Source organism: Papilio polytes, unplaced genomic scaffold (assembly GCF_000836215.1).
Source record: "Papilio polytes unplaced genomic scaffold, Ppol_1.0 DF821400.1, whole genome shotgun sequence".
In the NCBI taxonomy this organism is placed as follows: domain Eukaryota; kingdom Metazoa; phylum Arthropoda; class Insecta; order Lepidoptera; family Papilionidae; genus Papilio; species Papilio polytes.
In genome coordinates, this window is record NW_013527804.1 from 6127545 (window position 1) to 6155370 (window position 27826).

At 34.4% G+C, this 27826-nt stretch overlaps 2 protein-coding genes across 5 annotated transcripts; one reads left to right on the plus strand and one right to left on the minus strand.

Moving 5' to 3' along the window:
- Window positions 1-2738: 2738 nt before the first annotated feature.
- LOC106108734 lies at window positions 2739-3889 on the minus strand. The gene is made up of 4 exons (XM_013289995.1): window positions 3639-3889; window positions 3251-3541; window positions 3045-3133; window positions 2739-2970 (listed from the first exon to the last, which is right to left on the minus strand). Exons 2-4 carry the CDS (start codon window positions 3497-3499, stop codon window positions 2739-2741), a joined length of 570 nt encoding a protein of 189 aa, XP_013145449.1. The 5' UTR covers window positions 3500-3541; window positions 3639-3889.
- A 1916-nt stretch (window positions 3890-5805) lies between these two features.
- On the plus strand, window positions 5806-27028 carry LOC106108903 (6-phosphofructo-2-kinase/fructose-2,6-bisphosphatase). 4 transcript variants are annotated; one of them, XM_013290244.1, is made up of 10 exons: window positions 5806-6321; window positions 17444-17569; window positions 20226-20386; window positions 21177-21311; window positions 21939-22199; window positions 22620-22838; window positions 23351-23585; window positions 24289-24416; window positions 25026-25057; window positions 26113-26204. In XM_013290244.1, the coding sequence occupies exons 1-10, from the start codon at window positions 6147-6149 to the stop codon at window positions 26114-26116; spliced, it is 1476 nt and encodes a 491-aa protein (XP_013145698.1). In that variant the 5' UTR covers window positions 5806-6146; the 3' UTR covers window positions 26117-26204. The 4 variants fall into 4 exon arrangements, with proteins under 4 accessions (XP_013145698.1, XP_013145695.1, XP_013145697.1 ...); XM_013290241.1 differs by lacking the exon at window positions 25026-25057 and having other exon boundaries at window positions 26113-27028; XM_013290243.1 differs by lacking the exon at window positions 26113-26204 and having other exon boundaries at window positions 25026-25379.
- The last annotated feature ends 798 nt before the right edge of the window (window positions 27029-27826 follow it).

Consider the following 27826-nt stretch of genomic DNA (forward strand, 5'->3'; position numbering starts at 1 on the left):
TTTCTTTCTTTACATTGTTTCGTGTTAGTTTATAATTTGTGTACGTGTACGTTGCATCGTACGTTCTTGTGTATGTGCACAAATAAACTACATAGTGGTTTACCGCTAAATTTGGATCAAAATATCGTAAGCAAGTCGGGTAGAGTTTAAGTTCGTTACTAGGGTAAAACAATTTTTCTGTAACTGGAATACCGCCAACAACGCTGACTGTACTTTTAGAGAACGGTTTTTCATTTACATACGACAGTAGATTGATATAAGTGTTAAAAAATTCAGTTAAAAATAACGACTGGTTTTACCGCCTCTTTTGTCACGAAAAACATTAATTTGCATTAAAGTACATGTTTTTGTTATATTTTTACAGCTTCTTTAAATGTACAAAAAGTATTTATTTTACCTATATACGAGTTATATAAATTATCTTTAAATAATAAAACTCCGAAGGGTTTGTTGTAGTACAAGAAATATTTTCAGTCTGTCTTTTATTATTAATAATGTATAAAACCTTTTAATAAAGAGGAGTTTTAGTTATTAAATCTCATTATATTAAAATAATGAAACTCAAGCTAAAGACTTTGCAATGGCTTGGTTTGATCCATACAAAAAGATTCCTGTGTGGCAGCTCTTTCCCCTCCTATATATATAACCGATATATATGTCCCACAAAAGTAAAATAATGAATCTCAAAGGCCTTTTACAGTTGTAATTAACTATCAATTAGGGCCTGTCCCACCACTGGCTGATATAAACTCAGATAGATCAAAAAATACGTCAATGTCAGATAAGGGAACAAAATCCAACATTTCCATCTCATATTTTACACGTATTGTTATCAATTCATAATTTAGTGGGACCGGCTGTAAATCTATCGGTTATATCTACGATTCAATTAATTTATACTAGGTTAAGATCGCCTTTTAAAAGCACGTCCAAGGTATAGGGCAGCGAATATTTAAGATTTATTTGTCAGCGTATCTCTTTAAGCATATGTTACCAAGATATTATATTAATTGGCAATATTTTTCTATCGTATAAGTAAATTGTAAAATAGTTTTTAGAATCTGAAGAATGAAGAAGAAATGAATCTTTGTGCAATGGAAATACAAAATGTTCGTATATACCATAAAGTATAGAGCAACAGTTCTGATTGTATTAAAAAATAAATGGATGTCTTTGATGCAGATTTTATCGTTATGTATTTATTAGTTTTGTTTTTAAATTATGCGAAATTTAGTATCAAATGACATGCAATTGTAGACAACACTGGACGCTTTACATGTTCTTGTTCAACGACAAATGTTTTACTATAACAAAATGTCATTACGACTCCATGAATGTAAAAATTTTTTAGTTTTAAGTTATTTTCAATGTTATTATATCGATAGAAATGTGTTCAAACGTTTTATTTTGTTTTTATCAGCAACATTTTTAATTCCACCAATTTTTCGCGCCAAACGCCATTTGTCAATGTCAAAGTTTGACAGCCGCGCACAAAAATAACAGATTATACACACCAATAAGTTACATTTGGAATCTTATTTAGAATTTTATTATCTGTTACGATTAATTTATTTACTGTGATTTAATTATTTGTTTTAAATATTGTACAATAAAATCGTTATTCAACTGGGGGCTTTCATGTTTTTTAAGACACTTATTAAGTTTTATGTTTGTATTTCCACAACATTATGTGCAATAACATATTTGTTTTATTAATAATAATTGTTAAATCCTTCTTTTATGATATTAAGGCTTCCAAAATAGATATTTTTTTTAATAAAATGATATGTGATTCTCGCTCAGAGTACAGTATATAGCGGATGTGATGTTGGAAATCATTCCCATTAAAATGCATTTTACACGAAAACTGTCTTTTTTTTTACGTTTACAGATTGTACTATAGCTTTTATACAAAACAAACAAGAATCCTAGATGTCGCCAGTCGATGATATAGGGCAAGCAACCCCCTGTCGACGCACATTTTAATTTAACTCCAAAAGTATTCTCGATTAAATAAGTTACAATAATAACAAATGAATTTTTAATAGTAATACAGATGAGGTTATGGCGTACAGATAGAATCGGTATCCTGAAAAGAGAAAGCAGGTTTAAAACAATATTTACAGTGGTAGTGCCCGCTTTAACATCTTAGCACTGCAGGGCCGGCACGCCCCCAGTAATACCACGACCACACAGAAGACAGACGTGAAATGGAAGCAATTCCGTGTTTCGCCTGATGAGTGTGGTGCCGGAGGCCTAATTTAAGTCCCATTCTCATTACCAACCTTTTTTTATAAGGAGAGGATGGGAAGGGGAAGTGGTTTTGACGGTGGAGGAGATGCATAGGAAGGGGCAATATTCTCTTTATGTGCGTCTCCTCCTCCGTCGGATAAGGGCAGGCAAAGCATCTGCGATCGTGGATGTCAATGGGCAGCGGTCGCTTCGCCATTTTGGCAGATTCAGGTGGTCGCTTGCTCGTTTGCCACCTTATATTATAAAAAAGAATACAAGTTACGAGGTAAGGTAATCCGGATAAAGAAAAATCTATCTTCAGGTCTAAGTAAGGATTCGGGTAAATGACGTATTTTTTTTTTCCGCCGTCTCTTTTCTTCTTGCATAGCAAGAATTTTTGTTTGGGCTTTTTTACCGATTTGACTTAGTTTGGGCTTTTATCTTGCGGCATTTTGTTTGTGTATACTTCTTTTCCTTTTATTCTTTCATGTTATGTTTTTAATTTTTTAATGTTTCTTTTTGTAATTTAGTAGAGTTCCTCTATTAATAAATCTAAACCTGACCTTTAAATCGACGTGCTGCAAGGCATCTTCAAGAGCGAGCAAACCCGGGTCATCGGGAGAGAACACGCGGCATTCCTCTTCGAAGAACCTCTCCATCTTGAGACGTAACTCCTCTGCGTGTAGACGGCGCTCTGAGCTTCTCACCTCCTCCGATATCTCGGAGGTTGATTTGAAACTAGATTTTTACAACCCGCCAGTTTGAATTGGATTAAAAATTTACAATGCTCTATAGAAAACTGGACAAGTTACCTGTCGACAGAAGCAAGGTATTCTGGTGGAAAGGAATCTAGAACTGCTTTCATCTGGATCCACGGATCACTAAAACTTCTATTCTTGTACTGGTAAACGTTTTAATATTTTATTAAATTAAATATAGAAATCGAGACATTTAATGCTGATATCAATCTGTAAAGTGTCCAAAATAGTACCTTAGTTTCTTAAAATAATTTACTTACTCTACGATATCTCTCATAATCGATCTCGGAGTCGGTCATAGCCCGAGACAGAGCAAGACTAGAGTCCGTGCTTAGAGTCTTCGCATCATAGTCTTCGAGGCCGGCGGAGACGAGACTCTCGCTAATCTCTGGTGAGTCTTCCGGCTCCCTCCAGACATAAGGCGTCGCGGTAACGTCTTCAGGTAAATCCAGCTCGTTTACCATCTCTGAACGGCTATTGGGGATCGAAGCCAGGAATGTTTCAAACATTTTTTTATATTGCTTGACCACCGTTATACCTATTACACCAATCTGTAAGTTTTTAAGTTATCTGTCATTGCATAATCCTCAGTTCACGTAGAGAAAATTAATGTTTTCAATAAATAAACTGATGAATGTATTCTCAAACCTTTAAAATCCCGTTGCACCGAAGTTAAGACGCGTGTAAGGTCACGTACCCACTACCAACGAAGTGTGCCGCCGCCGAATCAGTAAGCCTAGCTCCAACTGCCCGCTGTTTGATCGATAGACTACGTGTTCGATGACACGCAAGCAAGCAACACGAGCTAAACAACTTGATCTGATCAGGATATTCTACCAGACCTTTTTGATTTTTTAAATTATTAACCCTTTAATTTACTAACAAGGGATATAAGAATACAAAAATAACTCCAGGAACCCACATAAAACTATAATCTATTTAGTTACTTCGGCCTTGCATTACTATGGTATTGCGCCGTAATAAGTAATTGCGCTATTAAATTATTACTGTAAAATATAGTAACTACGGAAGATGTTGGGGAAGGCCTATGTCCAACAGTGGGAAGACAAAGACTGATTATGATGACGATAGTAACTATACCAATATAATTATCTTTATAAACTAGCTTTCGCCCGCAACTCTGTTTACGTGGAAATAAAAAAAACAAAAGTGAGTAGCCTATGTGTTCTTCCACACTATCCTCCACATTTATACCAAATTTCAGCAAAATTCGTTCAGCCGTTTAGGCTACAAACTCTAACAAACAACCATCTATCCATCTAAACTATCGCATTTATAATATTAGTAAGACTAGATGTCCCTGCAGCTACAGCGCATATTGTAAAAAGTAACTTATTATGCTCCCGGGAACATCAGCTTCCTTCCCGCCAAAATCCCGTCATAATCGATCCCGCCGTTCTAGAAAACCAAAACATTTAGTCAGCAGAGTCAGGAGACAAGAAGATTGGTCTGGTATAATTGGGCAAAAGAATATAAATTTTCGTTACCAGATAACATCAGACAAATCTTACGTGATTTTACTGGTACAATCTGCTACAAAATTCGGTTCACACTGGACACGAAGGCGTGATGTTCTCTTTTACAGTGCACCTACGCAGTACATGTAGAATCTTCGTGTGTGTACAGGATGTGAGAATTACAAGTAAACAAGGATGCGGCGAAAAGGATTTGGAGAGACGTCGCCCACTCCGCGGATATACACGATTGACCTCAAGTCACCAATGGGTAAGTATCTCATATTCTCATGTAATCGTAACCATTAAGATATTCTGGTGACATGACATCACAGAATCAGAGCCTGTATTAAGTCATTTGTCATGTTTTAAAATAATCTTATCATATTTTTACTAGCTTAACTTCAATAATGTGAAATTAAAGGGAATCCCCGAACATTAAGATAGCATATTATAGTCAAGGGAGAGGAAGGGGGCTATTTCGAGTAGTATTAAGGTAGCGCGTACCATCTTCATTCTCATTAGGCGGCTTAAGTCAAGCCAAAAAATACCATAATAATCGTCCTCCCTAGACATAGCCAGATCATCGACTGGGAACGCCCATATGAAATAGTGAGCAAGCTAGTTTGTCACTGGTACAAAGGGCTATAATGATCCATTTATACTCAATGGTATGAAAATTTAAAGCAATTTTAGTGATGCCACCACATCATGTAATCTAAATGCAGTACAACTAATACTACGTTCAATCAGTATAATTTGGTGTCTAGTTATAAACGGAAAGACTATCTTGTAAATCTGTATTGGACACCAGAAACAACATTCGCGTTATTAAGTTTGGATATCTCTTGTTTCCTTTATCTTGTACTAGATTTCGCCCGCGACACCGTCCGCGTGTAATTAAAATAACAAAAGTGAGTAGCCTATGTGTTCTTCCAGACTATCCTCTACGTCTATGCCAAATTTAATCGAAATACGTTCAGCCGTTTAGGCTACAAACTCTGACAAACATCCATCCATCTAAACTTTCGCAATTATAATATTAGTATGACGAGTATCATTATTCTGTATCCACGTTTTACGAGTAAACAGTTATTAAATTGATTACGTCAAATATGTCACAATACGTTAATTATTTGACCAAACGGCGTAATAGCACCTTTAACACGTGAAGTGACGTCAAAATACATATTGAAATAAGTTCAATACTTTTACGTAGAAAGAAAAAGTAAAGATGTGAGTTTGGATGCATAGTATGTGTTGTACAGAAAGGCGAAACGTATGACGTAAATTATCTCAGATATAATGGCAAGATGCCCGAAATCAGAATAGTATCGTTAACAGCGTCCGATGAATAGGACGTCTCGCGGGTGCTCTCGGATATGTGTGCACAGTTAGCGCGCTATCACTTGTGTTTATAGGTCTCAGATTAGTGCTGTTTCCCGTGAACTGCGCATTGTAGCGCCAAGTGCGATTAGATAAAGACAGCAATATCATTCACAGATGTAGTCGCCGTCTCTCTCAACTGTCAAGTTCCATAAATTTCCACAAAATCAGCTGATAGCTTGTGGTAGCCGCGACTAGCTCGCTACCGCTGGCGCTAGTGACTTGAGCAGCTATCTCCCGGCGCTCGTTCGTGTTTTTGTGTTTTGCGTCAGTCATGATCCGGTAGCGCGAGCAGATGGATGTCGCGAACACAAACGGTCCGTCGCTGCGGCTCCGCGGCGGCGTCAACAATCACAGTGACGGTAAAAAACATGAATTGAATCTGTGCACTAGTGCAATGTCGGCGGAGACCAAGCGTCTCCTGCCGCCCACATCGGAGACTATCATGACGAAGCCGTTCCCTATAAGAGGTAAATTAAATAAATACTTTAGTGACTACTAAAAATAAGCCGGACGCAGCGCCACCCGACACAGAATGCTTCCTATTCTATCCCATTCCGTCGCGTATTATTGCACATTATTTCCCCCCACACGTGTGCAATGACATTTGATGCCTCAAGAAATATAAGATTCGTACCAATAAGATTTTTTTCTCAATGATAAACATTATTTGCAATTGCAACACTAGCTTGTCGTTTACTACATATTAAGAAAACATTACCTATTTTACCCACGGATTCGAATCCCGGATACCCGTCGAATGACCAACACACAATATTGTTCGAAATTTAAGTAAAATATGTCACAGAATCAAACATAGAAAATTTTTCACGGCGAAATGATCATTCCCTACTTTACTATCACATTTTGTATAGCTTAAATGATTTTTTGTTTGTTAAAAGGCAGGTACACACACGTACGTATAGCTAGGACCGAAGGGTTGTTAGTTAAACAACACTTCCCATGATGGTGGGAAAGTTAACAAACATTTTTAAATAAAAATATCATGATAAAAGCACCCCTAAAATATTAATGACAGTGTATATCAGGATTTATTAGAATTACACGTAATGTTAAATAGTAATTATTCTAATTAAAGAATTTTTAAAATCGGGCCAGTTGTCGAGCTAATTCATTACATACAATAACACACAAAAAAAAACATATCGACGAATTGAGTACCTCCTTCTTTTGGGAAGTCGGTCAAAAAAATACACATCTTTCCTTTTTATATTAGTACTAGCTGATGCTCGCGACTTCGTCAGCCTAAAATTTAATATTTAGCCTATGTTAATCACCGATTAATTACCTTTCTAACCGTCAAAGAATTTTTAAAATCGGTCCAGTAGTTTTTGTTTTAATTAATTATATACAAAACTTTTCTCTTTTTAACATTAAGTATAGACATAGATAGATACCTTGTGTTTGTTTACAAATCTTATGTTTTTTTAGCATAAACCATGCTGCGCCATAACTATACTGAAGCGTACATAATTATCATAATGTTAAACACGCATTAACTAAATGAAAGAAATAATTTATTCACTATTCAATTAGTTAAAACGAGTGTTTTCATTGTGACTTTGACCTTGACTTGGCATCACTCGAAACAGGTATGGTGGTTTTCTTTGTAATTCATTGTTACTAAGCGACACTGGCAAATAATAGCCCATACAATAACCTAATGTCCGCTTAACATCATTCCAGTCCGTCAACGGATTCCAATGCTAGATTACAGATGGCAATATTTAAAACTTTAATGGCGTATACATTGGGTCCTAGTGTGCGTTTACGTTTCCAGTAGCAATCATGCCCTGGATTCGGTCACTGGACTGGCATAGTGCAAACCGGCGATAATGCTAGGAATTCGTTTTCAGTCGTTAGTGCAAGTGCAGTGTAAAGAACCTCATGCACAAAAACATCGTGTTTTTAGAAAGAATTACAGGCATAATAAAATATGGTACAAACATAACCTACTTTTACTTTCCTCTTTTATTAGAATTTAATCTATACTAATGTTATAAAGAGGAAAGATTTGTGTGTTTGTCTATGGTATAGTGATGTAACTCAAAAACTATTGGGCCGATTACAAAAATTCTTTCACCGTTAGAAAGTTAATTTATCTGTGACATAGGTTACAATTTCTTAATTTCACGTAAGTGAAGTCTCGAGTAACAGCTAGTTAATTTATAAAGTATAATCTATACTATTATAATAAAGCGTAAACACACACTTCTTTGTTGCCTAAGATGTCAGCAATTACAGCTTATTTTTGAACAATTCTTTTTTTTAAAAAGCCCCACACTTACGTCACGCTTTAGGCTATATATTTTTACGCCATTAAACTTGGGGGTAAATATTTTGGATAAAACACCCTATTGTGGGAAAGAGACCATAAGGTGCTGCCAACATCAAGAAAGCTAGATTGTCAAGGTTTGTAATGTCATGTCATTTTGACATTTGCTGTTGACAATTTGACAACAATAATAAAATAATGTTTTTATAATTTTATGCGGATAAAGCCGCACAGGAACAGCTAGTTTAATATATTGCCCTTTATTCTCCTCCCCATGTCTTAGAGATAAAAAATTAGGTTATCCAAAATTAATCGTCTAAAACATTATTTTTACGAAATTCTCTATTAAATTTCACAGTGTTATCAATGCACTACATTTTATCTTAACATCGATAATCCGTGTTGATAACTTCGGCGAGACTCGTTGGCAATCAATGAAGACATAATCCAATTTATCCTACTGAGCCGTGGCAATGGGAGCTGAGATAACTGGTTCCGACTGCACCTGCAACTAACGGAATAAATTCTCTAATTATATGTTGAACGTTTGCGTGTATTATTTGCATTTACGCAGCGATTGCTACACGAAATAAATTCCACTTGAGACCGAGACCAAAGTCGCGCGGTAAATTCTGAGTGGAAAAATGCACTATCCATAGACATTACATTATTTTAATTTTGCTTTAACTTTTTTTTTATATTTTTAAAGATGTTTGGAAGCTTGTTTACTACAAACGTCTGATAAAAAAGGATCTGCGGTGACACAAGTCTACGTACCCTGTTTCGTAAAACTTAATTCATTAAGATCCGCTGTATTCACAAAATCTTTTTTTTTTAATACAATGTAGCATTATTAAGCAAATATCTACGTACTACTTTGTTTTGATAATATATTGTAAGAATTGCTTATTGATTATAAGTTTCTAAACATTTGTATCGGTAAATGATATTATTGTAAATAACGTTTCTTATCTTTATTTACGAACTGATTAGTTTGTGTAGTATTGCTTTATGTAAGTTTTACTACGTCACAAGCACGTGTTGTTCATCACTAATAGTCTTCTCAATTCACGTTTATTTATCTAACTACTTACGTGTTTTTTAAATCCATCTAAGTACTCTTCTATACTATTATAATAAAGCGTAAACACACTCTTCTTTGTTGCCAAAGATGTCAGCAATCATAGCATATTTTTGAATATTTTTTTTTTAATATAAAGCCGTACACTTACGTCACGCTTTAGGCTTTATATTTTAACGCCATTAAACTTAGGGGGTAAATATTTTGGATAAAAACCCTAATGTGGGAAAGAGACCGTTACTGCCAACATCAACGAAGCAAGATTGTTATCATGTCATGTCATTTGACATGTGTAATTGATAACTTGACAAATGTAAAGAATAAAATAAAGTTTTTATAATTTCATGCGGGTGAAGCCGCACGGGAACAGCTAGTCTTAAATAATTGTGCATACAACTAAGATCGTTTACACATTTCATTTAAATAAACTACAATTATAACTATCGAAAATATTTAAATTAATTAATAAAAATCTTTGTCTAAAATTCACCCTAATCATTTCTTTAATAAATCTACGTGTTTGAAGTTAGAAATTATCAAACACGTGTTGACCCCTCCCCTTTACAATAATTAAAAAAAAAACACACGTGTTGAACGGTTCGCCTAACATTGAGCCGGGCGCGGGCGACGCTCTACATTCCTTAGTCTATGGTCTGCGCGGGTTGAATCGATTGTGCGAAAAGGAACGGATATTTTTGTACACACTTTTTAATTTATTCGCATCGCAGCTGGCTTGTTGTTATGCTGATAAAACTAGTGCTAGGGTTACCACGTTTGGTATGTGGTTTGTTTTGAAATAGAAAAAAAACTGTATTATGCTTCATTTTTACGGAATCTCTACTTAATTAAGAAATCATAATTTTTCAATATTATAACTTTTAATTTCTGTTACATTTTGCTTCTATCTCTGACATATATTAAGGTTCAGTAGATAGTTATTTAAAATATATTTCCACAAGAACTATAAACTTATTTGTTTTATTATAACTGACCTACGTCTTGCAGCACTCTTGATAATGACAGCGTATGGTATCAACTGATTGCGAACAAGTCAGAAACCGGTATATTATGGAATGGCATTCAGTCATTAAAACGTTCATTTATTCTGGTTCACGAGCATTACAAGCATTTTTGTACAAGATTACTGTCAGAGATTGTAATAAAATCTATACCAGTTATTTCGCAGTTGATTTTGCCTTCTTTTAGTACTGTAACATCGTGCAAAGTTATTTTAAATTGCGTAAAGAAGGCAATAAAAAGAGTTTCAATAAAAAACACAATATAATCTATTTTCCACAGATTAAGTACTACATAAAGACTTAACCATACTTTTTAGTCAATTAATGATACAATTTAATAATATTGGTATCTCCTTACCTTACTTAAAGAATTTAAACCCAAAAAAGTAACGGCCCATTGCCCAAATTGGCTATTATCAAATGATAAAAGGATGATTTTGTTTTGTTTGAACGCGAGCACGTAAGTCGCAGCGTCGGCAACCCTGTGTATCACGACCGAGGCGCGTGCGCCGCGGCCGCTGAGATAACCGATATGATGCGCTTTGCTGGATGGACATCTGTCATTAATGTTTTAGGTACATTTACAAGTTTAAAATGATTTTATCAATTCTCTCTTGATTAAGGAAAGAACCCGATGAATCAACACCTGCACAATTCCGAATCGTTGTACTAAATAATAAACTAAAGTCAGTTATAGCCATATACCACAGATAATACAATATTAGTAGACATATTGTAGAGGTCGGCCGAACAATCTTTGTCTATACTAATATTATAAAGAGTAACTTTGTTTGTTTGATTGTAATGAAATAACTGAAAAATTACTAGACCGATTTCAAAAATTTTTTCGCCATTAAAAAGCTACGTTGTCAGTGAATAACATAGGCTATGTTTAATATTATTTTTAATTTCACGCAGACGGAGTCACGGGCAAAAGATAGTCTGGGACAAGAAGCGAATTTTGTGAAAATTGTGACGACCTAAGTGTGAATGGATGATATTACATTAGTTAAAAAACAATGTATATTGTTACAACAGTGTTGTTCTTTTGTTTCTATTATTTTTACTTGGAAACATTGTGCAAAGGTCTTGTTTGTTTGTGCCATTTTTTATCATTTGCGCTATCTGCTAGGCAGTCAGTAGCATTAACAATATCGGTATTGTTTAAATACGGGATATCGAAGAGTTTATCGAATGCGCTATAAAACAGATGTACTTACAAGAAATAAAACAATACAGATATCTATTTGAATGACATACACATTAGTGAAATTTATCTTAATTTATTACTCGTAAACGCTATAAGATAAAGGAGTATCTTTTCAACTTCCCAACATGAATTACATGGTCATAAAAACACAGTAATTATTAATTTAAAGACCGAAATTGAAATTCAGTTTTTAAACAGCTGCAAACTAGACCATAGGCGTCGCCAGAGGGTTATAAAAGGAACTCTCCACCCCCTCTCCTTCCTTGCGAAACGAAGAATCGTCATCCTTATCTACTCCTGTAGGGTTGGCGCAACTGGTTTTTGTCCTCCACATAACTATCATACGTCATCTCAGTCATCACTCCCTTCTTGATCATGTCACCATTCACGCAATCCATCCATCTCTTTCTAGGTGTACCTTGGTAATATAGCTAGCAACATCATTGTTCTGGACCATCTCAAAGACGATTGAAATATTAAAAAAATCACAAAAAAACCAAACAAATAAGTAGTAAGTGACAACTAGTCATAGTTATATAATGTGATATGAATGAATCGTTTTTCATTTCTTTTGGACATGGCCTTCACCAAGTTAACTCGATACTGTGTACTCGGCGTCTAAGAAACCGGTTGTAACCGATGAAACCGTCTGGCTGCGAAACCTTGCGAATGAGTCGTGTTCGGTGCACGTGCCCTTGATACTGTGTACATTAATTGTGGAAAAAATAAATGATAGTGTTGCAGCGGAATAGCGGAAGCTATTGCATGATTAAGCCGATACCGGGGAATTACCGGGCCCTTATAAAATAATCTACTAAATATATTAGATAAAAGTAGTTAGTGTTCATACAATGCGGTTTTTTTTTAAATTTTATTGTTGATAATTTATGAAATAAACGTATTTTTCATCGTTAGACGTCAAAATAAACGTAAAACGAACACGTCTCAAGGTTAGAAAGATAAGAATCTTTCATATATTCAATTTAAAATTGTTTCAGACGTATTTAATGAATAAATACTGAGTCAGAGCTAAACTAGTAAGAACCACTTTATGTTTAAAAACAATAAATAACAACTAATAGATAAGATTGATTAATCATCAAATAGCTGGCGTTGGCAGCAAAATTAAAGTGCTTTTGTCTTTGTAACTATTAACGTAGAAAACGTTACGTTGAGAACTAATGTGATTTTAAACACTTGTCAACATTTTATTATTTTTATGATATCTGGAAAATAACTGAGGTAACTATTATGTGCTGAAGGACGTCAAAGGTATCAATAAATGTACAAGTATATAAATCTATACTCTATACTAATATAATAAAGCGTAAACACACACTTCTTTATGGCGTAAGATGTCAGCAATCGCGATATATATTTAAATAGTTATTTCTTTGATAAAAAGCTCTATACTTACGACACGTTTTTGGCTATATATTTTCACATTATTAAACTTAGGAGGTAAATAAATTGGAAAAAATCCTTGTGTCAGAAAGGGACCATAAACTACAAGCTGTTAATGTTGGTAATTAAGAGAGCAAGGTTGTCATTTATGATTTGACATTTGAACTTTTTGAATAATTTTGACATTTGACAAACGTAGACAATAAAATAAATTTATTATAATTTTGTGCGGATGAAGTCGCATGAGAACAGCTAGTATATGATACAGAATAAGTAATCCGCGTCATAAGTGGCCGAGGCATGTTAAACACGTGATTTTACGACACGCCAATTAACCGGTAACACATTAATAATCTGCACATTACTTGAGACAATTTTTATTATGTACTGTATATTATCGCAGATAATACTGGCTTTAACTTCGGTCATTACATATGTCAATTAAAATTATCCATACATTATAATAAACAAATTCGAGTGTCTGTAATATGAAAAGAACAATTCCTGATCGCATTTAAAAATTTTTTGTCTGTGCATAAGCCACGGAACCCGGAACAAACCGGGTAATCTAAGAAACGGCTGAGACGATTTCGGCAGAACCTTCGACAGGACTAGGTAGCTGACACAGACAGGCATATTATAGCCTACTTTTTTTATCTTAATATTGCGTGGACGAAGTCGCGGGCAACAACTAGTATTATTATAAAATTAATGATTCCTTTACAAGGGTATATCATCTATGTCAATGCAATTCATTAATTAGGTTAATGAATCGAATCAATTAAATAACAGACAATAAAAATTGGCTTACTTTATATTATTGAAGAATGTATGAATCATACATGTCTGGCAGGCTTGACACGTTTTTTTTTGGTTATCTAAACTTATTGTTTCGTCGTTAACAATTTAAAGGAGTTGCAAATCTTTTCTCCAGTATCGTAACGTATTTTGAAAGCATAAACAATGTCCGCTCTATTTCGATAAGGTATAAATAGAGGGCAGCACTCGAGTTGTGCGTGACGATAAGTAGCAACTCACTAGCGCCACGAGAATCCGATACCGATACATACAAGCCATTACAATATAGAATATATGTAACTTGTAGCAGTTTACTGACCGCACTAATATAGAGATATCCATGAACTTGCTAGATTTTGTTGGCTTGTTCATACGTGACTTTGTTTACTTGTGTGAAACATAAAAACATAATATAAAAGGTACCTAAAATGGAGCAACAGCAGGAGACGGACAACGGAAAAGAGTAATAAATTAATTAAATATGAGAATCGCTGAGTTACACCTGCGAAATGTTATAAATGAATAGTATTATACTCATTGTTGCTGTGTCTCTCTGATTTGGCTGGTAAATAAATCAAATCGACCTTCGCAATGCGCAGACAATAAATCGCAAAATAGGATTCATCGTGTCGCCGCCTGCCAGCGCTAAGTGAATTAAGACAACTGGAAACAGAACAAAACTAAAGAAACTTGCACCTGTAATTTTGTTTTGTTTATTATTTAACGAAATGAGCAACTTCGAGTACCTTTTTCTTTGTCGTTATCCAACTCACAATGTCGTTCAATAGTACTAATCGGTCACTGAGGGATTTCCCTTTGTTGATTTAGTAAAAGATATGTTATGAAGTGAACAATCAATCACGTACGATAGTAAACGATAGCTTTACTTTGTATTAGTGGTTCACAATAATTCGCAAACGTCAGGTATCGCTGACAAACGCAATCCTGCAACATGCCCCGTGAATCATACGATAACAATAAATCTATTTTTATAAAACTTGCGCATTTAATTTCATGTCACTGGTGTTTACTTTTGTTTGTCTGTGACACATTAATACAGCGTGCAATGATTTCGTAACTGCAGGTTAAATTAAAATACAATTGACTCAAGTCTATCATCAATAATGTAAGATTCAATCGACTGTATTCCTACAGTGGAAGTTAATCTCGTTTCTTTGTTATTGCATCTAAATATGCGAATGTCTTGACTCAGTCTGTACCATAAATTTTCTAATCGCTTGTGTTAAGGCATAAAAATATCAGTATGTCCCGGCCTTACTCGTCTTATATGCTTGCAAACTGTTCTTATTATTCATTAACCCACAACCCTAGATTATACTAAACCAGTATGATTCCACAATAAAGCTTAACAAGCCCATTCAAGTATAACTTATTTATACCTAAGTCTCAAGCCCTACATATTTAAAGAGATTGCATGTTACTTCACTTTCTATTACGAAGTTGAGACAGAAGGAAGACGTGCCAAGCTTTGGCCTCTTGCGTGCAATTGGAATGATCAGGCGATGAATGAGAGGCGGGAGGCGTGTGTTGTACGTCATCTCGGATGTCATTATTGGGCGGAGTTCCCGGGCTGTTGTATGCAAAATACGGTATCACCATTTTATAAGATTGTAGGATTTTGTTTTATAGAAATGTTTTCGTAACTATTGTTAAAGATATTTACCCTAGTCTGTATGTAATGTACTTTTTTCTAATCAAATAAAAGATTAAATTCAATAGGAGTGAAAGCAAGGCTATCCAAAAATAACCAATAATCCATATGCACATTGTGTTGACAGCACTTATTCAAATAAAACTAAAACGTGTCACCTAATTATGGTCACACTATGTTCTACATATGCAAATTATAAAGGTTATCAGAGGTCCAAACAGTGCAGTGCAGTGTTTGTTTTTTCACATAAACATTTAAAAAACATGTTGCAAGTTAAACTATATTTTGGCCAAGCTGTGCTGTATAAATGTAATTATGAAATTAATATATAATTAAAAAAAAATCTACAGCTGAGTCGAAAAGTAGTGGTACATGATTGTTGTAATAAATACGTCATATTTCTAAGGGCCTGTCCCACCACTCGCTGATAGAGGCGCAGATTGCTTAAAAATGACGTCACCGTCAGATAAGGTTACAAATCCAATATTTTCATTACATATTTTACACGTTGGATTGTTATTAGACAATTAACATGTTGGTGGGACAGGACTTAAGAGTTTTAATAAGATAATTAAAAAATATCGCCTATCAATAACCAAAGTACAAATAAAGGTAATAAAACCGAACAAACCATTATTTTTTACATGCAAATTATAACGCAGGAGCACAAATTGTTTTTAAATAATTTTAAGACGATTAATACACGTATCCGAAATGATTGTCTATGCTTTATAGCTGTCAATGTCAATATTGATTTGATAAATTGATGTCATAAATGACAGTCGCGAATTTCTCTCTGCTGGATGAAGTTGTGGAAATTACCGGAGAAGTTAAAATCCATAATTTAACTTATTAAAACCGTGTAAACTTTACCAAACTTGTGTTAAAAGCCATAGTTAACTATGGACTCGGAAGATACTAGAGCGGAGGGCTGGAAATATTTAAATAAGCAGTTTTTCGGAGACGGTCAGTATGACTTCGATATTCTAATATTCAGTGGGAGAAAGGCGATTTTATGGCCAATTACATACGTGCAAGGACAAGTTATAATTTATTCGTTCTATATAATCTTCAATACCAATGTCGTGTAGTATTACTGCAGGCAAAATTGATTAAAAACTGCTTTGACTGCCAAATTCCTTGTATCCAATTTTTATTACACTATAATCATGTTTTGTATCTGCTTCTTTTTTTTTTAGGTTTACGATATTAAAATAATTTGTGTAAAGTCTCAAAGTCCGAAGTTTATTTGGCAATCAAATTAAATATGTACATTTATTATACTATTGATTGAAAAATCAATTTGGCCTTAATACTATCTTTTACCCTATCAGATAAGATCTAATAAATATATGTAATGTAGTAACATTAGTTTATATCTAATGCTATTATATCTTGAAGTTGTTATGTTTATGTAAAGACAGTAGATTAAATTATGTTTTTATATCAACTTTAATACTTTCAGAATGACATATATTAAATGTAGGTAATTAAGAATGGAGTTTATTTAGAATAATCAGAGAAAACACTTAAAATATCATGCATCATCTTCATCCTCCTAATCCTACTCCCGTGTGGTCGGCACAGCAGATTTATGTCCTCCAAATAACTCTATCATCCGTCATCTCAGTCATCACTTGATCAAGTCATCTCATTCTAGGTCTACCTCTACTGGTGTACCGCCACAATCATAACTAACATTCTCCTTGTAACATGCGATTCATCCCTCCTCAAAACACTTAAAATATCATTATTACTGATTATTTAGTTACTACATAGTCTAAAACTATGACTAAAGATATGTCTTGCTGTCTGTCTATCCCTATGTATGCTCAGATCTTTAAACTATGCAACTGTTTCTTATGCAGTTTTTAATAGATTTATAATTTTTTGCAAAGATATAGTTTGTTAAATTAATTAATTAATTTATTTATTTACACTTTGTACACAAGGAAAACAATCACAAAAATACATATTGAGCAATGGTTGTACAGTCGAGCATAACTCTAATATAGTTTTCTTACTGCTAACCGTTACAATACAAATTAGATATTTAGCAGGTAATGACGATGTGCAAAGTAAAATTAATGTAATCTCTGTTTTGTTTTCCAGGTGAACGTGCAAACTATGTAAACATTCCTCATGTGATTGCGATGGTGGGTCTGCCCGCTCGAGGCAAGACTTATATATCTAAGAAATTGTCACGGTACCTGAACTGGATAGGCATTAACACAAGGGGTGAGTTTTTATCTGTTCCCAGTCACCTTTGGTTGAAAGTCAACCACCCTACTGCTACATAGCTGAGTAAAGGCCTTATCCATTAAGCATAGCAAACTTAGGTTAAAAAAAATCATAACTTTCAAAGTTATGATTTTTTTTTTGATTGATGCTTATTATTGTGTATTTGTATGTTTTTTGTTGTTGTTTGTAAAACTTTCTTTTCCTCCGCCATTATTTTTGTCAACTGTGTTATTAAGTGTATGATGTTTGCCTTCTGAATGGATTAAATGACTTTATTGTTATATATACCATATATCTTTATTTCTTATTTTTTATACAATACATTTACATTACATTTGATATAAAAATAAAATAAAATATATTATATAAAAAATAGAGCACCACCGGCTGCGGAATCCGATGACTCAAGCAACCAGTGGTCAGGGCTGCAGAGACAGGAACCTCCTCACTATGCGTGCGGTTTCTAAAATAACCGCCTTTTGGATCGGGCACTTAATCCAACTGTCTAGCGAGAGCTTCTTGAGGTGTTGGTCGAAGCTCTTCGCTATTAGCCCGTGTACCGAAACGACTATTATTATTATTATTACTAATATTATAAACGCTAAAGTTTAGTTGGATGGATGGATGTTCGAGTTTGTAGTCTTAACTGCTGAATGGATCTCAAAGAAATTTAGCATAGATGTACCAGATAGTCTAAATAACTTACTTTTTGTATTTTTAATTCCATGTGGATGGAGGCATAGGCAAAACCTAGTAATTTGTAATAAAGAATTCTCTTTTTTTAAAGAAAAACAACTCTATGAACTTTTTTTTTTCATTTATTGGGGTAAAATAACAATAGCACAAGAAAAAAAAATACAGTAAAATTCAAAAGTGTCGAGTAGATGTGCCATCCACAACTTTACCATGTAGTAACTATAATAATAAAATAAATCTATACATAGGCTAAACATTTGAGTGGTACTTAATGATATATTAATATTAGTGATAATTCAAAGTTTTAATAATCTCTTTTTCAAGGTTATTTTTAATAACATGTTTTATATCTTTATCATTAAAATTAGTATTATAAGAATTGACAATTCGGTTAATTGGCGGCCGCAAGCCCGCATTAGTTCGAGAACAGTTTTTTGAAAAAAGTTTTGAAGAACTTCTCCACAATTATCTGTTCTACTTACTAAGCTTTTATTTTCTGGAGGAAGAAGTCTCGCTCTAGTTTCAAAGAAGCAAGTATTTAATATGTTAGAGAAGTATAGTTAAATTTTAATATGTAATAATTAATCTAATTGTAATGTATTGTACATAAGATGGATTTGCACAAGCCACTGATCTCTGTAGGAATGCATGAATATTTTGGCACACAAAATCCTATTTACAACTTCCTCTGGGTGCTATCTGTTGCCAAATAAACATGCATCTCAGAGTATACATAACACAAGTAAATAAATCCATCGCCATAATTCTCGTTCCTGATTACATTTATCTGAGCGAAGTTAGTTTTTGAGTTCCATGTGGAATTTAAAAAAAAATTAAAAATATAGCATAAGTAACTCACTGATGACATAGCTTTTTAATAGTGCAAGATTTCTTTTAATTAGTCCAGTAGTTTTTCAGTTATTTCAATACATACAAAAATCAAAATATTTCCTTATTATAATATTAGTCGAAGTCGCGAGCAACAGCTAGCTCCTTTATTTTGCTAGTTTTAGTAGAATATCTATACAAGGTTTGTTATGGAAACTTTTATCTATCAAAGTAAACCTATTGACATTTAGTGATAAAAAACGTACGCAGAAATAATATAACGCTCCTATCATGTTTACATTAATGTTTAGTATTAACAAGGTATGCTTAATTGGTTGTACCACTTGAACTATGATTTATAACTTAAATAGATGTTTTATATGTCTACTACCTTTTGCCCGCGACTCCGTCCATGTGGAATTAAAAGAAACAAAAGTGAGTAGCCAATGTGTTACCAGACTATCCACGACATCTATACAAAATTTCATCGAAATCCGTGCAGCTGTTTAGGCTACAAAGTCTAACATCCATCCATCCATCTAAACTTACGCATTTTAATATTAATAAGATAATCTAAGTCATAGGGTGGTTAAAATTACATTTGTTATTATATAAAACTAGCTTTTACCCGTGACTCCATTTAATTAAAAAAAAATAGCCAATGTGATCTTCCAGTACATGTCTATTAAATTTCAAGGAGATCCATTCAGCTGTTGGAGATATCTTCTAACAAACATCCAACAACTTTCACATTTATGATATAGTAGAATCTCAATAAGTTAAAGTCCAAGAAACACAAAATATTTTAAGATATAGAGGTTTTAAGTTATCTATGTTATAGAGGTTTTGGGCTCTGATAGGAAGGGAACATATTATTTTTTGAAGTTATAGATGTTTTTGAGTTATCGAGTTTCTACTGATTCATAACATGTTACAAAACAATCAAAGATGAAGTAATAAGTTTGTTGAGATTGTTGCAAGTAATTAAGTTACATAGATATTTAATTTTTCCTTCCTAGTTAAAAAGTGGATCTATTCTACCTCATAAAATATTTGTTTATCAATGTATGCTTTGCGTACAAGAGGAGGTATCTACGTGTGTATTATAATATCTTTGTAACATTTGTAGTATTCAATTTGGGTGAATACCGGCGGCATGCGACAACCGCGTACACGAGTCATGAGTTCTTCCGCGCTGACAACAAGGAGGCGATGGCGATACGACAGCAGTGCGCGCTGGACGCCCTGCACGATGTATGCGAGTGGCTCGTTAAAGGTGGAGAGGTCGCTGTAAGTTAAAAGCAACTAAAACATTACTCACACTCAGTGGAGAAATTGCTCCTATTTAGATTAATGGATGAAATATTTTTATGACGTTAAATTGAGTACTTTAAAGATTTCTTACGGCGAAAACTGCCACATTTAAATAGGTAACAGTGTCTCAAATGATAAGGCTACCCATCATCACCAGCTCACTATATGTCCCCCCCGAGGTGCTCGGAGCCTACCCTAATCAGGGGTGACTAGGCCGTAGTCAACCACGCTGGCCCACTGCGGGTTGGTTGACTTCACACATATCTTTGAATTTCTTCGCCGATATGTGCAGGTTTCATCACGATGTTTTCCTTCACCGTAAGAACGTCGGGTAAATTATGTACATATGAAAATTCGAAAAATCGAAAATCACATTGGTACATGACGGGATTCGAACCCAAGACCTGTAGATTACAAGTCAAGTGCTTAAACCACTGAGCCACCGACGCTCGTACCCAAAACCTACAAATTCCATTAAAATTATGACTCCTGTTGGATTGTGAGCGAAGCTTAAGAAGCGAAATGTTTAAGAAGAAGAAAGAAGCAAAGTTGAGATTGTGTTAGATTTGTTTTATTGGATGTTTAAGTTCTCTCATATATTTTATACATTAAAGGACTTTCTTAATGAGTTGAGAGTTGCATATAATTCTAAATATCAATTTTGGAACCTGTTTATCGCATCCCTTGTAGAGTAATTTCTCTATGAATTGTAGAGTAATTTCTCTATGAATTTGCGAGTAACTTTATCTATGTCTATGTGATGCAGGTGTTTGACGCAACTAATTCAACAATGGAACGGCGGCGGATGATTCGTGATATCGTTGTGAATAAAATGGGCTTCAAGTTATTCTTTGTGGAGAGTATTTGTGATGACCCAAGGATCATTGAACAGAACATTATGGTATGTATTTAAAAATTTATTATGTTCACTGTATAAACTCTTGTATTACAATGTTGCCATCTCTTTCATTCTATTTTATAAACATAGAGACAAAAAATATGATTTTATGATGCATGTCATAATAGTCAAATGTCAACAAAGGGGTTGGAGTATACCCATGTTATGATGAATAGTCCGGGAATCTTGATGGTACAGTCAGCTGCATTTGCTGCAAATTTTTTGTATGTATTGAAATAACTCAAAAACTACTAGGCCGTATTCAAAAAAATAATTTCACGCAGAAGAAGTCGCGAGCAGCAGGTAGTGTATATGCTTCCGATCATAAATAAATGCATATATGAGTCCATAGGTATTTTAAAACTTAAACCCTATAGAGTCTCTATTATGTACTCTTTAATGTATTCATATTTATGCAGCTAACTGTACAAAGCCAGTTGTTGAACATGTGTTCAAGTTATCTATGGTAATATTATAAAGAGGAAAGATTTGTAGTTTCCTAGTATTGGAATAACTTAAAAACTACTTTGCCGATTTCAAAAATTCTTTCACCATTACAAAGGTAATTTATCTGCAAGTAACAAAGGCTATATTTTTTCATTTTACGCTCGCGAATATTTAATATTCCAGGAAGTAAAAGTAAGCAGTCCGGACTACACAAACATACAGAATATGGACAATGTTCTTAACGACTTTTTACTCCGGATAGAGCATTACAAAGAGAAATATGAGCCGTTAGATGAGGCGCTGGAAGCAGAGTACAGTTTCATGAAAATATATGACACCGGGGAGAAGGTGGTCGTCCACAAACACGAAGGACATATACAAAGTCGTATTGTCTATTATTTAATGAATATTCATATAGTACCTAGGACTATATATTTGACCAGGGTAAGAACATTCGCTTATTTTTTTATTACGATACGAGCTGTTGCCCGCGACTTCGTCAGCGTGATATTAGAAAACATACAAATTTTTAAAAATAAATATTAAAAATTTAACAAATTCTTACACTATTAAAAATACACTTTCTCTGTGAGTTATGTCATACTTCATACTAATATTATAAATGTGAAAGTTTAGATGGATGGATAGGTTTTATTGGAGTTTGTTGCTTAAACGGCTGAACGGATTATGATGAACATTTTTTTTTATTTCCATGCGAACGGAGTCGCGAACAAGCTAGTGTTTACATGCGTACGAAGTCGCGAGCAACACCTAGAATGCTAAATTCAAGATTCTTAGACTAAAACCATTTAAACTTTCGCATTTATATTAGTGGGATAAATAAGATGAAGTATTTGTTTCCAGCACGGTGAGAGCATGCACAACTTGGTGGGCCGTATCGGGGGAGACAGTGAGCTGTCTGGGCGCGGGCGGCAGTACGCGGGCGCGCTCTCCACCTACATAGAGCAGCAGCAGATCCCCGGCCTGCGCGTCTGGACGTCGTGGATGAAGCGCGCCATACAGACGGTGCGGGATGTGCGCGCGCCGCAGGAAAGATGGAAGGCTCTCAACGAAATTGATGCGGTGAGTATGCTGCTTATGGTCAAATTGACCATATATTTTATTTGTCATGACATGGTACAATAATTGTTTAAACTGAATTTAGCAGTAACCTATCATTGATTGGTACTCATTTTGGATGACTGATATGACGTATGATAGAGTTATTTGGAGGACGAAAACCTGGTGCGCCGACTCTACTGGAGTAGGATAAGGTAGGGGAGATGGAAGAATACTCCCAGCGCCTTCTACAGAATTGCAGTATATGAAACTAAAAAGAATTACATATATAAAATAGGTTATCGATCTTTGACCTTGAAATGTGATAACCTCAATGACTTGTTATAAACTAGTTTGAACTGGATTTCCACAGCTAAGCAAGTGATATTAAATCGATAATATAGCTAACATATAGACCAGATATCTCTACTTTGATAACATCTATAATCTAAATATTTTTTTTAAAATAATGTGAAACTGTGAGGAATGTCTACAATACTTTGATTAAGTAGTAACCTTAGTTACATTAAAATCAGGGTATCTGCGAAGAGATGACGTACGCGGAGATCCAAGAGAAGTACCCTTCGGACTTCAACGCACGCGACGCTAACAAGTTCGCATACCGCTACCCTCGGGGTGAGAGCTACGAGGACCTGGTGGCGCGCCTCGAGCCCGTCATCATGGAGCTGGAGCGCCAGGGCAACGTGCTGGTCGTCTCCCATCAGGCCGTCATGCGCTGTCTGCTCGCCTACTTCCTAGACAAGTCTGCAGGTAAACTACACGTATTATTTTTTTACCCTTCGAACTTCGTGTTTTCTTATAGTCTTTTCAGTGCTGAACTTTGACCAACTTTTTAAATCTTTTATACCATAAAACTAATATTGCATCTTAGCAAATTCAATCAGCTGGACAAATATATAAACATGAGCTTTCGCCCGTTAACTTCTTTAGCGCGGAATTATAAAAATAGCCTATAATATACCCGTCTATATCAATTACCCTCTAGTGAAAGTGCCGTCAAAATTTCAATTTCCTAAAATTTGAATTTTAAACTTGGAAATAAGTGCAGATGTGAAGTTAGTTATTAAAGATGGCAGTCGTGTGAGCATAGAGTATAAAAATATTATTTGGCAAAGACTAAGTAACATCAACTTCCAGTGTTTGAAATCAAACAGTATCTATATATTTAAACTAGCTGTTCTAGTGCGGCTTCATCCGCATGTAATGTCAAAATTCAAATGCACAAATGACAATTACTTCCTTCATGTTGGCAGCAACTTATGGTCTCTTTCCAAAGTTTAATAGCGTGAAAATATATAGCCTAAAGCGTGACGTAAGTGTAGGGCTTTTTATTGAAAAAAGAAATATTAAAAAATGTACTGTAATTGCTGACATCTTAGGCAACAAAGAAGTGTGTGTTATGTGTTGTAAATGTAAATGTAAATAATAATAATGTAAATTTTTGGTGTATCAGAAGAACTGCCGTACCTGCACGTGCCGCTGCACACGGTGATCAAACTGACGCCGGTGGCGTACGGCTGCCGCGAGGAGCACGTCGCGCTGCCCGTCGCCGCCGTCGACACGCACCGCGCCAAGCCCGCGGTAACCACCCGCACACACACAAACACACAAATTCGAACCATACACACATTTGAAGTACTATCGGGTAATCACGCGATGTTCCACTTTAACACGTTAAATGGGTAACGAGGCCTAAACGTGGACGATGGATATCATTTCGGTCTAGTCCACTTAATATGCAAAAATTGGTCCCGCATCGAACGTGAAAATCTTGAACGTTTTGTACATATTGACATGATGTGGAACAATAATAGGACACAGCTTTCAAATGTGTCTACGAAATAAGAGTTCACGGCTAATTGATTTTTTTTTCTTATTATTTTCCCGTCGTTTGCGCAAATCATTGTTACCGAATTCATTTTTTTGTATAAGTCAGACTTTGTTATTATTTGTCTCGTTGCAAGGCATTTTTAGTGAAAGTGGAACACTGCAAATAGCCCTAACTGTACATTTGTTGCTGTTACGAAAATTTTAGTAAAATTTATGTTCTGACAAACCGTGTTATAAATAAATTAGGAGCTTTCTTAATGTTACAGTAATAGCTAAATTTATTTGTGATTTGGGTTATAGTAAAAAATACTAACATTTCATATAATCAATGTAACTAAATATGCACGATGTTCCTAACAGGATAAAGAAGAGGATGCCCCGACTGACAATACGTACGCACGGCTTAGTAATTACTGAACACAACTGCTGGCAACATTACTGCACCGTTTAGGACTAAACAAACATTATTATATACAAATTAGAGGGTACCTAGCACGAAAGTTCTCCAGACAGTTCGTAACATCAAGGATTGTATGAGATATGGCGGTGTTTACGCCTTCTAATACAATATTGTCGATGACGATGTTTTCTCAAGAATTTTCGTGCTAGGTCCCCTGTATAATGAAACTGGAAATATTTCCACAGCAAAAAAATGTCTTCAATACCCATACAATTTAAATTCTAATAATAAATTGATAAACAATCATAATGACAGAAATACATCAAAATTTGTTTTTTTTTTTATCTTTTCGTTAACTAACTGTTATTGCATACTTAACATTATGAATTTACATTTATACTACATAATTTTAGTTTTAAAACTAGAGAGCAGATAATTGCCACAAATGTCTACAGGTTTTGAGGTTAACACTAGAATGTTGCCAGCAGCAAAAAATCGTTTTGACAGCATTTATCATTAAATAAATAGAAGATATAAATATTTCAATAGCCAAATGAATATTCTCCAAGCGTAGTCTCAAAAGTTAAGTTCTTCCTTCCTTTTACTGGTGTTTGGGATCTTGGTGTTGGTTTGATTCTTCTATAAATTTACTGTATGGGTTTCTTAAAAAAACTATGACTCTGGGTTTTTACTGTCAAAAACGAGCAAAACACTGCCTTTTTCTCACATTATCTATGAAACAGCGATAGCAAAATAATGTTGCAACAGTAAAAATTCACGTCATAGTATTACGGATAGATTCAGTCTGTTATATTTAAAAAAAGAATGTATTCAATTAAACGGTGACAGATTTTACTTGTAAAATATCTGTTTGGAGTATAATGACTGTTCTTTCGGATATTTGGTGTGGATATTTCTTAATATAAAATCCATATATTCATAAAAAAACTAGTGTACATATTGTCTATTGTATTTATATATTGTTTTCTCATAATGAAACTTTTAAGATTTGTTTGCATTTTCTATAGCATTGTTATTTTCCAACAGGTGATCCCCGCCCCGCGCATCAAGCCGCCCGCCGCGCTCGTCAACGGCGACACGAATGGCGAACAAATCGTTGAAACTCCATCCCATTAACAAGTCGTAGCGAAATAACACAATTATATTCAAGCTTAATTTAATAAATACACATCCTAAGTTTGACAAAGATTAAAGAAGGCAGTGCATAATCTATGACTTGGTGGCAAAGATTAAAAATATCTGTGCATAATCTGTGACATGGCGTGTGTGGTATGGCGGCGAACTTGAGACTGATGTTAGTGAGTTTAGACATCTAAGTCATGTTATCGTGTATTTAAAATGAATAAATATGTAAAATATGAAATCAAATTTCATCTAAATTTAGTCCCTTTAATCTCGAAGCAGCGCCGAGTTGCAGTGGAAGGCTTTTTATTACAAAAATACGCGTTCATAGACAATTAAGAGCAATTGTTTTCTTAAATGACTTATAAGAAACTGTAAAATTTAAGAAAAATATTTGTTTTAAGTGTTATTCAATTTTATTTTACGGTTCAGAACAATTTCTTTAATAATTTTTACCCCATATTTTATTAATAAAAATCATTACAGCCCAATGTTGGTGCAATAAATACATGTACAATTTTTTTTTCATAATTTCTAAATAGTTTCTGTACTTTTAAGTACATTGTTGTTTCTAAGCTTTGTAATTTATTTATTGCTACAGATTGCTATTTTTATTTTAACGTGACAATTATTTTTTTCAGACATTGTGACTCGGCGCTCGTATATTTTTTTAGGGTGTCTCGTCTCTATTTTATTTACCTACGACCATTATAAATATAAATGTATTTAACTACTTATATAAGTTTTTACAAAGTGGCTACATATAAAATATTGTAATTGTTAATATAATTTTTTTAAATATAAGCGTATTATAAACGGGCTTGATGTGTTTTATTTTTCTCTCTATTTTTGATTTTTTAAATAACCTTTACTTGGAGAAATACTCATAAGGGTTATTGAATTATTTGATACAACCATGTAGTGTAGTCTTCCCGATAATCTATATTTTCAATCAATAAAAGCACAAAATAGTAACCACAGAGTACTTTGTAACATACTGAAACATGTTAATGTAACACGAAAATTTGCTAGAAAGCATTCGTAACGTCAGCAACAACATTCATATTACATTTGCGTTATCGTCAAAATCACCGAACAAATCCTATACTAATTTTGTCGACGTTACGAATACTCTCGTAAATTTCCGTGCTATCATTAGGATTGTTTCTTAATACGATATCTACCATAGTACTAGTGTCTAAAACTAAATGGTAAGCGCCCTAGGTAGAGAAATAAGCTGAATTTGAATTATTCTTTAAAATTATTTGGGGATAGAATGAACGAAAATTAAAAAAAAACTCAAATTGGTAGGAAAATAAAGAAGATAGTTAACCTTAACAAAAGCCTTAATTATAAACAGCAATTATAGGATTAAACACGAACAACGGGTACAAAGTATGGTCAACGATGTCCTATTGGTTCCTAATACGAATTCAACCTCAACGGCGGATCCAGGGGGCATGGGAGTGATGAGCCTCCCCCCTGAGCTAGTTGGTCAAGAGCTTGACATTATTTACATATTTTGTCAAGTTCTTGACTCGACCTAACATCAGGTACGAACCGAGCCACTTACTAAAATCTGTTTGTATATTCGACGAAGTGTAAATGTACAAAATTA

Excerpts from the sequence above, each read along its gene's own strand:
- LOC106108903 (XM_013290241.1), top strand. The coding sequence starts at position 6,147 with ATGGATGTCGCGAACACAAACGGTCCGTCGCTGCGGCTCCGCGGCGGC. Across the intron at positions 6,322-17,443 it reads GAAGCCGTTCCCTATAAGAG|GTGAACGTGCAAACTATGTA; the intron begins GTAAATTAAATA and ends TTTGTTTTCCAG. Across the intron at positions 22,839-23,350 it reads CTCTCAACGAAATTGATGCG|GGTATCTGCGAAGAGATGAC; the intron begins GTGAGTATGCTG and ends CATTAAAATCAG.
- LOC106108734 (XM_013289995.1), bottom strand. The coding sequence starts at position 3,499 with ATGTTTGAAACATTCCTGGCTTCGATCCCCAATAGCCGTTCAGAGATG. Across the intron at positions 3,134-3,250 it reads ATTATGAGAGATATCGTAGA|TACAAGAATAGAAGTTTTAG; the intron begins GTAAGTAAATTA and ends AACGTTTACCAG. Across the intron at positions 2,971-3,044 it reads TACCTTGCTTCTGTCGACAG|TTTCAAATCAACCTCCGAGA; the intron begins GTAACTTGTCCA and ends GTAAAAATCTAG.